At 36.2% G+C, this 12,593-nt stretch overlaps 1 protein-coding gene across 7 annotated transcripts in view; it reads right to left on the reverse strand.

Annotated features, from left to right (window-relative positions):
- Positions 1 to 12,593, reverse strand: part of DMXL1 (Dmx like 1) — a 125,824-nt gene that overhangs the window by 95,197 nt on the left and 18,034 nt on the right. For all 7 annotated transcript variants that reach the window (XM_002688999.7, XM_005209157.5, XM_010807136.4 and 4 more), the window contains exons 4-5: positions 10,973 to 11,051; positions 6,848 to 6,980 (exon numbers count right to left, since the gene is read on the reverse strand). In XM_002688999.7, the coding sequence (XP_002689045.1) occupies positions 6,848 to 6,980; positions 10,973 to 11,051 (212 nt within the window). The remainder of the gene's footprint in view (positions 1 to 6,847; positions 6,981 to 10,972; positions 11,052 to 12,593) is intronic.

Genomic DNA, 12,593 nt, shown 5'->3' on the forward strand with positions numbered 1-12,593 from the left:
AATTTCACCAACATACTTGGTGCATACTTGTCTCTCCTTCTTCAAGGAGTTTCAGTTCATTCCCCTCATCACCTTCCCTTCTGCCTTTCAGGAAATACTGATCTCAAGACATTTCTCACTATCGTTGCTTTCCTTTTCTTTATCCAAGTCCATGCTTAGATAGAGTCACACTAAAATTATTTGTAAAGCAAGCCGAAGAGGAATGCCATCACAGTTCAATTTCAAATAACAAAAACTTTTTACCCTGATTCTAATTAATACATAACAGAAAATAATGATATAAATGGGTGAAAAGAAGAAAATAAAATCATCTATAGCTTCACCAAAACCACAACCCCCATTTCCATGCAAAATCACTAGTAACATGTTAATACATTGACTTCCAAATCTCTTTCCACTCTACCTCTCCATCTACTTTCTGTGGGAGGTTGTGGGGAAGAAGATGGAAACTGATGTCATATTTACAATTTGCTCTGTAATACATATTTTAAAATATGTCATGAACATTAAGTTCTGATACTTTGAAACTCCAATAGTTTGGGCACCTGATATGAAGAGCTGACTCCTTTGAAAAGACCCTGATGCTGGCAAAGATTGAGGGCAGGAGGAGAAGGGGATGACAGAGGATAAGATGGTTGGATGGCATCATCGATTCAATGGGCATGGATTTGGGTGGACTCTGGGAGTTGGTGATGGACAGGGAGGCTTGGCGTGCTGCAGTTCATGGGGTCACAAAGAGTCGGACACGACTGAGTGACTGAACTGAACTGAACATTAAGTGGTAGAATGAACATTTTTGAACACACGTTTTTACGTATCTGGTTAATCTTAAAGATATCTTTAAAACAAATAATTAAAAGTGCTTGATCTTACACTGCTATATTTAAAATGGATAACCAACAAGAACCTACTATATGGCACATGGAACTCTGCTCAATGTTGTGTGGCAGCCTGGATGGGAGCAGGGAGAATGGATACATGTATTTGTATGGCTGAGTCCCTTCACTGTTCACCTGAAACTATCATAACATTGTTTGTTAATCAGCTATACCCCAATACAAAATAAAAAGTTAAAAAAAAAAATGCCTGGTCTTCATGATTGTGACTGTGTTGCCCCTACAGTCTTTTCTTAAAGCAGTATCTAAAGGAATTCTTTTAAAAGGGAATCAGATTTCACGCTCTGCTCAAAACCCTCAACAGCTTCCCAACTCACTCAAAATTAAAATGCAAAAGCCTCACAATAACCTATAAGCTGCCTCCTGACTCTAATCATTTCCCCATCACTCCTCACTATGTTCACTTTCGTCCAGCCACAAGGTGACACACAGTTTTACCTCAGGGTCTTGCACTAGTTCCCTTCTCCAAAAGCTATGCACACATAACTTACTTCCTTCATGCCTATACTCAACGTCACCTCTACTCCTCTTCTCCTATCCTATCTATTCTATGTCGTACCTACTAGTCTTCATCTAACAGGTATAAGCAGATTTTTAAAATGAACCACAAATGAACTATAATCAGATTAAGCTCAACTTTTAAATGTATTCCAGTTAGTGTAATCTTCCGTTGTTCAGTTCAGTCGCTCAGTCGTGTCCGACTCTTTAGAACCCCATGAACTGCAGCATGCCAGGCCTCCCCTGTCCATTACCAACTCCCGGAGTTCACCCAAACTCATGTCCATTGAGTCGGTGATGCCATCCAACCATCTCATCCTCTGTCATCACCTTCTCCTCCTGCCCTCAATCTTTCCCAGCATCAGGGTCTTTTCAAATGAGTCAGCTCTTCCAGTTAGGTGGCCAAACTATTGGAGTTTCAGCTTCAACATCAGTGCTTCCAATAAACACCCAGGACTCATCTCCTTTAGGATGGACTGGTTGGATCTCCTTGCAGTCAAAGGGACTCTCAAGAGTCTTCAACACCACAGTTCAAAAGCATCAATTCTTCAGTGCTCAGCTTTCTTTATAGTCCAACTTTCACATCCATACATGACTATTGGAAAAACCATAGCCTTGACTAGACAAACATTTGTTGACAAAGTAATATCTCTGCTTTTTAATATGATGTCTAGGTTGGTCATAACTTTCCTTACAAGATGGCTGCAAAGACCATCTGCAGTGATTCTGGAGCCCAGAAAAATAAAGTCTGATACTGTTTCCCCATCTATTTGCCATGAAGTGATGGGACCGGATGCCATGATCTTAGTTTTCTGAATGTTGAGCTTTAAGCCAACTTTTTCACTCTCCACTTTCACTTTCATCAAGAGCCTCTTTAGTTCTTCTTAACCTTCTACCATAAGGGTGGTGTCATCTGAGTATCTGAGGTTATTGATATTTCTCCCGGCAATCTTGATTCCAGCTTGTACTTCTTCCAGCCCAACGTTTCTCATGATGTACTCTGCATAGAAGTTAAATAAGCAGGGTGACAATATACAGCCTTGACGTACTCATTTTCCTATTTGGAATCAGTCTATTGTTCCATGTCCAGATCTAACTGTTGCTTCCTGACCTGCATACAGGTTTCTCAAGAGGCAGGTCAGGTGGTCTGGTATTCCCATCTCTTTCAGAATTTTCCACAGTTTATTGTGATCCACACAGTCAAAGGCTTTGGTATAGTCAATAAAGCAGAAGTAGACGTTTTTCTGGAACTCTCTTCCTTTTTCCATGATCCAATGGATGTTGGCAATTTGATCTCTAGTTCCTCTGCCTTTTCTAAAACCAGCTTGAACATCTGGAAGTTCACGGTTCACATATTGTTGAAGCCTGGCTTGGAGAATTTTGAGCATTACTTTACTAGCATGTGAGATGAGTGCAATTGTGCAGTAGTTTGAGCATTCTTTGGCATTGCCTTTCTTTGGGATTGGAATGAAAACTGACCTTTTCCAGTCCTGTGGCCACTGCTAAGTTTTCCAAATTTGCTGGCATATTGAGTGCATCACTTTCACAGCATCATCTTTCAGGATTTGAAATAGCTCCACTGGAATTCCATCACCTCCACTAGCTTTGTTCGTAGTGATGCTTCCTAAGGCCCACTTGACTTCACATTCTAGGATATCTGGCTCTAGGTGAGTGATCACACCATCATGATTATCTGGGTCATGAAGATCTTTTCTGTATAGTTCTTCTGTGTATTCTTGCCACTTCTTAATATCTTCTGCTTCTGTTAGGTCCATACCATTTCTGTCATTTACAGAGTCCATCTTTGCATGAAATGTTCCCTTGAAATTTCTTGAAGAGATCTCTAGTCTTTCCCATTCTGTTGTTTTCCTCTCTTTCTTTGCATTGATTGCTGAGGAAGGCTTTCTTATCTCTCCTTGCTATTCTTTGGAACTCTGCATTCAAATGGTTGTATCTTTCCTTTTCTCCTTTGCCTTTTGCTTTTCTTCCTTTTACAGCTATTTTTCTTCCTTTCACAGTAAGGCCTCCTCAGACCGCCATTTTGCTTTTTTGCATTTCTTTTTCTTGGGGATGGTCTTGATCCCTGTCTCCTGTACAATGTCACAAACCTCCATCCATAGTTCATCAGATAATGTCTATCAGATCTAGTCCCTTAAATCTATTTCTCACTTTCACTGTATAATCATAAGGGATTTGATTTAGGTCATATTGTATGGTCTAGTGGTTTTCCCCACTTTCTTCAATTTAAGTCTGAATTTGGCAATAAGGAGTTCATGATCTGAGCCACAGTCAGCTCCTGGTCTTGTTTTTACTGACTGTATAAAGCTTCTCCATCTTTGGCTGCAAAGAATATAATTAACCTGATTTGAGTGTTAGCCATCTGGAGATGTCCATGTGTAGAGTATTCTCTGGTGTTGTTGGAAGAGGGTGTTTGCTAGGACCAGTGCGTTGTCTTGGCAAAACTCTATTAGACTTTGCCTTGCTTCGTTCTACACTCCAAGGCCAAATTTGCCTGTTACTCCAGGTGTTTCTTGACTTCCTACTCTTGCATTCCAGTCCCCTATAATGAAAAGGACATCTTTTTTGGGTGTTAGTTCTAAAAGGTCTTGTAGGTCTTCATAGAACCGTTCAACTTCAGCTTCTTCAGCATTACTGGTTGGGGCATAGACTTGTATTACAGTGGTATTGAATGGTTTGCCTTAGAAATGAACAGAGATCATTCTGTTGTTTTTGAGACTGCATCCAAGTACTGCATTTCAGACTCTTTTGTTCACTATGATGGCTACTCCATTTCTTCTAAGGATCAATCTTCAGTTGATTCTAGAATAAAACTTGCATAGTTTCCAGTCCAAGGCTTAATTGTTTACTTAAGTAATAAACCACTTCAAATAAATGAGTATGTCTAGTCCAAGTTACTAGGACTCTGTATAACTCTGTTTTTTAACTTAAGATTCTCTCCCTCTTCCAAATGTTTGAAATACATTTCAAATTCTCAGTTCAACCCAAGAAGCCCCTTACCAGATTTGCAGTGATTACACTACAGCACTTCTTTGCTCTTCTCTCCCCGCAATCTTACATGAAAGACTCAAAAGCAAAGCCACAGCTCTTTCTAAGGAATTACCTTTTTGCAAAATCCTATTTCCTCTCTATGTTTAAACCCTTTTTAATACCCATGATCTGATTATGGGGTAAAAAAAAAAACACAGAACTAGCTCCTTTGAAATCTCCTTTGTAAATTCTCTATATAGGATATCTGCCTTACTCTGACTTTGGTATCTGATAGATGGCTCAGTGGTCAAGAATCCCCCTGCCAATTCAGGAGAAGATACTGGGTTGGGAACATCCCCTGGAGAAGGAAATGACAACTCATTCCAGTATTCTTGCCTTGGTAATACCATAGACAGAGGAGCCTAGGGGGCTACAGTTCATGGGGTCTCAAGAAGAGATGGAGACAACTTAGCAACTAAACAGCTGCTTCACATAAAACTGACTCAGGAAGAATGGCCTACCTTACATCCTGTCATACTGATATACTGGTATACTGTTTATCTCCACCCAACCTATATTCTAAGCACTGTTACCACTGCCTAGAATATGACAAGCACTCAACAAATATTTGTTGGAATGAATAAAAGAAATTTGGACTTGCTATCTAAAGAACATAAGAAAAATTAAGCCTACTGATTCATACTTCCATAAAGTATGATACTAATTTTATGCTCTTATTAACAGTATATATTAGAGTACCTTTTCTCTACTCACTCACTAGTAATAGATTTTATTCATTCTTTTCTTTATGGATATTTTGCATTTTGTGATTTTTGAGGGAGGTAATTCAACTCAATATGCTGCTCATCATTCACATATAATACTTCAAAAATTTTTCTTGAAACATTTTTCTCTTTGTCCATTTGTTTACTTCTGAAATATCTACTGCCGTTGAATTAATTTTTAAAACCTTTTAAAAATAGCATTAACCCAAAACTGCATATATTTCCCATTGAGTTTTCGGGTTTTTTTCCTTACAATCTTTTTGCTTCACAAAAGATTTTTATTGATACCCAAAACTATTAATTTTTTCCTTTTCTTTCTTTTCAGTTTTTAGCTGTTGTGTCATACTTAGAAAAATTTCCACAACTCTAAAATAGCATTTGTCATCCAATAGTGATAGCACACAAATGACAACGAACAGCCCAATATACAATTTTTAATTTCCCAATAGTGACATTTAAAAAAGGCAAAAAGAAACAGGTGAAATTAATTATATTTTAAACTCCAGTACTTTGGCCACCTCATGCAAAGAGCTGACTCATTGGAAAAGACTGATGCTGGGAGGCACTGGGGGCAGGAGGAGAAGGGGACGACAGAGGATGAGATGGCTGGATGGCATCACTGACTCGATGGACGTGAGTCTGAGTGAACTCCAGGAGTTGGTGATGGACAGGGAGGCCTGGCGTGCTGAGATTCACGGGGTCGCAAAGAGTCGGACATGACTGAGCGACTGAACTGAACTGAATCCAATATATCAAAAACATTATCATTTCAGTATGTAATCAACTAAAACTTAGACTTTCACATTCTTTTGCTTAAAACTTTTGAAATCCAGTGTGTATTTTATACTTTTAGGACATGTCAATTCAGTCTAGCCATATTTCAAGTGCTCAAGTGAGATGTGGCTAGTTGCTATCATACCTGATATGGCAGTATTAAAATATGAAAATTTACTGGTATTTTCATCTAAATTTTTGTTGTTGTATACATATTATTTTTTCTTCCTTTTAAATTTGTTTTAGTGCCAAGTATGAAGGAGATTCTAACTTTGCTTTCTCCTCCACAGAGCTAGTAAGCTGCCTTCTTGATGTAAAATGCCACCTTACATACTGAATCTCTGTGTACTTGGGTCTAACCCTGGACCCTAATCTATCCATTCCTGTATCAACAACAAATGGCTTGATCTGTTGTAGCTTTAGAATTAGTTTTACTATACTCTATGTCTTCATTCTTTTCTTTCAGAATTTTCCTTTTCTTGACGTATGTGTCCTTTTAATATTTTGAACTCCACTCACAAGTAGAAATTCCAATAAGATTTTGATAAGAGTGATTATTCAACACATAGATTAATTTGGGAAAAATATACTTCTTCACAATGGGAAAATTCAGTCAAAACTATGAAAGGTATCTTTGTCTTCCTTTTGTATAATTTAGAATGCTCTTATGGGCCTTACACATTTCTGTTTCTTCCTGTGCGTTTTATTCAACAACTTAAAAAAAAAAAAGGATCTGCAGAGCATGGGAAATGGTGACTGTTCTATATATAAGAAAAGGTATGTCACAATTATAAAAAAAATCAATACTTTTTATGTTAGTATGCTTTTATACAAACGAAAATGCATTTATATCATAAGACCATATGAAATAGATTTATTCGTTTAACCCCCTAACTAATTGCTTACTTGCACTGCCAAATGCATCTCCAATCCCCAAAGTTAAGATCTGTTTTATCTGGATTTCCATCTTCAGCTGGCTTCTCCAAGTTATTATTGGACCAGAGTTGCAAACAGCTGGAACCAGTTAAAAGACGATTACCTGAAAAAATATGTATCATCCACCAATAATTATTTAGGTATTTAATTAGTGACTTAAGTTACATTGTCAGGAGTTTCATATAATACTGTAAAGAATACAACTTTTTTAAAAAGTCAAATAAAAAGAGATTTGGGTTATGAGGGAGTAAAGCTATATTTTAATTTTGTTGAAGAAGCTTAGACAGAAAGCGGAACAGATCTTGTAATCTCTCCTTCAACAAACATTTAATGAGCATCATCTTTCTAACAGGCACTGTGCTAGGCACTGGCAATACAACGACAAATGAGACACTGTCCTTTTTCATGCTGGGTTCACATTCCAGTAGAGAAATATTATGAGCATAAGCATGGAAATATGTGAGTTCCTATATTCCAGAGAATGCTTCATAATCTCCTTATGGTTAAGGGATAAAGCACATATTAGACCTAAGAAAAGAAGTAAGGTTGAGGGGGAAAAAAAGCCATCATATTGTGAAGCATTTTTGAGGTTTGTAAGGAGTTTAGTTTGTTACAAGCAGCTGGGAGTTAGAAGATTTTATATGGAGGGATAGTTTGCGGAGTGGATCTGTATTCTACAACAAGGGGTTTCAGCTGGGAGGGGGTGTCAATAGATAGACGTGAAGAGGCATATAAACCTCCTCCAATAACATACATGCAAAAGTTATAGGTATACTATGTGCATTTTTCTAGAGATAACCCATAATTTTCACCATACTTTCACTGACTTTAGATAGGAAATCCCTGTGTCTAAATGCCAAGTAAGTTACTTAATTAGCTATGTGAATTTGGTCAAGTTGGGCAACCTCTGAGCCTCAGTTTTCTCACCTATAAAATTAGAAATTTGTGTAGAGTTGTTGTAAGAATTAGCTATTATATATAATGTATCTGGCACAGGCTAGGCACTTAGCAGAAGCTCAATAAATAGGAGCAATTAGGTGGAACGTCTCATAGATGGATAAAAACCACCCAGACAGAACTAACAAGACATTCCATTTAAATATGGTTATTATTCCACTGTTGAGCTTACCAACAAACATACCTGTTCTTTTTTTGCTGAGATATAATTGACATGTACCATTATATTACTTTCAGTTTGTAACACAATGATTCAATATTTGTATATAGTGTGAAATGACTACCACAGTAAGTCTAGTTAACATTTATCAACACATATGGTTACAATATTTTTTTCTTGTGATGAGAACTTTTAAGATTTACTCTTTCTCTGCAATGGTTCAAATACACAGTACAGAATTAAGCATAGTTGCCATGTCATGCATTACATACCAGGATTTATTTCATAACTCATAACCTTCACCTATTTTATCTACTCTTCCCAACCCCACACTTCTCCAACCACTACCTGACTTCTCAGTATCTGTGAACTCAACTTTGATAAGTTTTCTTTAACATAAACTAAGAGCGAAATTAAGGTATCCCCCCAAATTAAGAAATTAATATAGAATGCAAAATAATTCACCTTAGTTACAGAATGAAACAAAAGTAGGTAGGGTATAGTATAATACATTGACTTGAACAGAAAGGGCAAAGGTATGGCTATCACAGGAGGGAAAAAGAAAGCGTTAAGTCTAAAAGAGTAAATCTTAGGATTTTAGCAAGATGCAATGGTGGGTCTGGTAGCAATACAAAGGTAATAGTCAGTTTACTAGCATCACTTGAAAAATATTCTTTATATCCAATGCCTGGCATATACTAATAAGGTATATTCATCCTAGCGGATTCATGTTGATGTATGGCAAAACCAATACAATATTGTAAAGTAATTAGCCTCCAATTAAAATAAATATAAATTAAAAAAGAAAAACTAAAATACTAATTTTCACTTAATATATTCTAAATCTGTTTATAAATAGTTATAAAGTTCATCTGAAAAAACAATAATAGCTCCCAAATATATATTATAATAATAACCCATTTCTGAACCAAAACCTCTAAATTTTAAACTTTTGATTATAAAAAGAAAAATAATAAAATTTTCTGTGAATTTTAACTAAATCATGATTTAAAAGATAACCGTCATGAACTATTGGCAAGTCAGTAGCAGATATGTTAAGAAAATAAGTAGTTACCTTCTAATAGAACTCTGTAACGATAATTTCAAAGGAACTAAAATACTATCAATATCAGTAATAATATCAATACTACCTTCTGAATCTGAAGCATTAGTACTTACAGACCACAGTTACAGAAATTCCAAGCAACTACCAAGTCATTACTAAAGAACACTCACTTCAAATAAAAATTGTTTTTATTATAATTATTCATAAGAGACTTCAAGTATCCAGTTCACTTGCTAACAATATTTTTTATAGGTAAGTACTAAAATACCTTTTTACAGAAAGCATCAAGTACATTCATAGTTAACCATTCTTGATAGGTTAAGTAATCTGCTCATGATCACAAAACTTCTAGTCATATATATAAACATTTATTGACAGTTTAATATATGACGGGCCCCAGATAAATTACAGAATAAAATAGAATCTAAGACCTTGTCTAAAAAAATAAATAAATAATTACAATAAATTGTAGTGTTATCATAGAATAACCATATAATTTATCATCCAAACAGGAACACTTGTGAAAATAAAAGGTAACACTATTAATAATTATATGAGAACAACAGGCATAAACTGGACATGAGTAACCTTATACATAGTAGAGTTAAATACAAAGTGCCTTACTAAATGCCAAATTTGAATCCAGGTTAAATTTTTACTCTTCTCACTGTACACATAAAATACACATGCAAGATGCCAGCTAGCAACAAGCATCAAGCTCATGAGAGAAAATATTTTAAAACATTGTGAATTTTTAAAATCTGAAGTAATCTCTTTATCTTCTAAAACAATTTCGCAAGGTTCTGAACTTTGTATTCTAAATTAACATTTTTTCCTCAGCCATTTTATCTACTATACATAACTGCATCTCATATCTGTGTATTCCTCTCATCAGTCACTCGATATGAACTGAGCACCTACAATGATAAAGGCACTGAAACAAGTTATTTCTCATTCAGACTACTGTGAATGCACTTTTCAAAGGTAATTAAAATACAATATTTACCTTCCTGTTCCTCTTGTCTCTGATCATTCTAAGACACTGCTACCAGAAAAATCGGGCAAAATCATAAATCTTAGTTTGCCACTAGGCACTTTCAAAAACCTATACATTTTATACAATTTAAAAGAATTAAGTTATTTAATTATTTACATGACTGTAAAGGCTTTCCATCTGCTGTATTCTTATCTCTTCACCAAACTCACTCCAGTCTCAGTGAAGTACTAACCAGTATCAGAACATATCCTATGCTTTCTCTCTCTATTTCTTTGCTCACTCTGGTAAACTGGTAAAAATTGTTTTAGGACTATTTTTTAATGCAGAAATAGATAATACATACATATACACATTATCTCTCCTTAGAATTCACTTGTTTATTTCCATCCTCAACCCATCCCCACTCCCTGGTGGCTCAGATGGTAAAGAATCTGCCTGCAATGCAGGAGACCAGAGTTTTGACCGGGTCAGAAAGATCCCCTGAAGAAGGGAATGGCTACCCACTTTGGTATTCTTGCCTGGGGAATTCCATGGACAGAGGAGCTTGGCAGGCTACAGACCACGGGGTCACAAAGAATCTGGACACAAAACTGACTAACACTTTCACTTTCAACCTATCCCCACCCTCACTATCAAAGTCCATCTACTCTCATGTTAAAAGGCTCCCCTTCAATGAAATTTTGATTCTTCAAAGACAATTAGTGTCTGCTTCCCAAAACAACATATTCCTACAACAGCTGGACACTATTATGGTGCATGTTTCCTCATTTCAGTATAAGCTCTAAAACTGCACAACTTGTTTTACTTACTTTTGGGTTCTCTATCATTTCACATAAAGCAGAACTGAAATACATGAAAGTAAAAACAAGCAATAGCCTAGACAAGTTTTATTTCAGTTAATCCTTCTTTTCTTACCTGCAGGATCCCAAGTTATATTGTGTGCTATGGAGTCCAGAAAAAATTGGCCACTTTTCTGCCACTGACTATATAATTCCTAAAATTTGAAAAAAAAAAGGTCATTTAGTCTATTATTGGCATCTTCTCTGTCAAATGTATACACTGACACTAATTATTTTTAATAATACATGTACTCATTTTTTGAGGTATAATTGAGCACTGAGTCATATTTGAAGAGAATAAAATGTTCAGTCTAGTCAAGAAAAATAAAGAGCATGTGATGGAGATCAATGAGAGCATATCCAGTCCTGGAAGGTCCAAAAGTCTGTCTTTACTATATTTAGACAATCAATAAGTATCTGCCACTAGGACAATATACGTATTAACCTCAAACTTTTAAAGTTACTATTATTACTTTATTATTATTATTATAGCTACAAAGGTTTAATTTTAAATATGCCTGTGTCTCTGCTATTTGAAGATCCCTCCTCTTTTACTGTTTCACCTTCACCTGAGGGCACGTGGTAAGTGTGAAGATTCAGAATAAGAGATGTTAACACCCCTCTTATATAAATATAAAGGCTTTTCATCCCTTACAGCAGTATTTTCCAAACTTTTTTAACATGCAAATCAGTAAGAAATACACATTGTACTGTAACCCAGAATACATATATGCATACACATAAATGTAATCTAAGTTTACTCTTAATACATGTGATGAACTCTAACATTTCTATTCTTTTTCATTTTCTTATAAAGTCAGGTTGTGGCCTACTAAGTTGACTTCTCTAACCTCTAATAGACTGAGACCCATAAACACTCTCTGAGTGTAGTGGTTCCCATACTTTGGTATGAAAATAATGTGAAATGTTTACTAAAAACTCACACTCTCAAGACCCATGCCCAAATGTTCAGATTCAAAAGGTCCTGGACTGGGCACAGAAATCTGTACTTTAAACCAACATCTCCAAGTGATTTTGATACAGGTGACCTGCTGAATACGCTTTTATGAAACACTATATGGGCTTCCCTGGTGGCTCAGATGGTAAAGAATTCGCCTGTGAAGCTGGAGACCTGGATTCAATCCCTGGGTTGGGAAGATCCCCTGGAAGAGGGCATGGCAACCCACTCCAGTATTCTTGCCTGGAGAATCACCATGGACAGAGAAGCCTCGCGGGCTACAGTCCATGGGGTCACAGAGAGTCAGACACAACTGAGCAACTAAGCACATTTTGCAGAAATGGCTCTCAATCATCAGAAGACTTCCTCTACAACTAGATGAACAAGTACGTAGGCAGTCCCACAGGTACAGATTTACAATTCCCCAGAGCAGGGCCTGGACACACTATCAACTAGTGATTCTGAAGTGCACCTCTTGTGAAAAACTACCATCTTGACAGAATATTCCAGAATGTACAAATAAAATAATATTTTTATGAGGCTCTAAAGATTCTCTGATACTATGTCTTGGAATTAAAGATTCTGAGCATCTTTCAAGTTAATAATTTTTCCACTTGATCCAGTTTTCCCTTTACTCATCAGGCTTTTTTCCCTGCCCTCTCTGCAAACTCAGTGCTGCTACCAATAAACCAGCCTCTTCTTATTGAATTTTTCAGACTATTATATTAAACAATTATAA

Source organism: Bos taurus, chromosome 7 (assembly GCF_002263795.3).
Source record: "Bos taurus isolate L1 Dominette 01449 registration number 42190680 breed Hereford chromosome 7, ARS-UCD2.0, whole genome shotgun sequence".
Taxonomy (NCBI): domain Eukaryota; kingdom Metazoa; phylum Chordata; class Mammalia; order Artiodactyla; family Bovidae; genus Bos; species Bos taurus.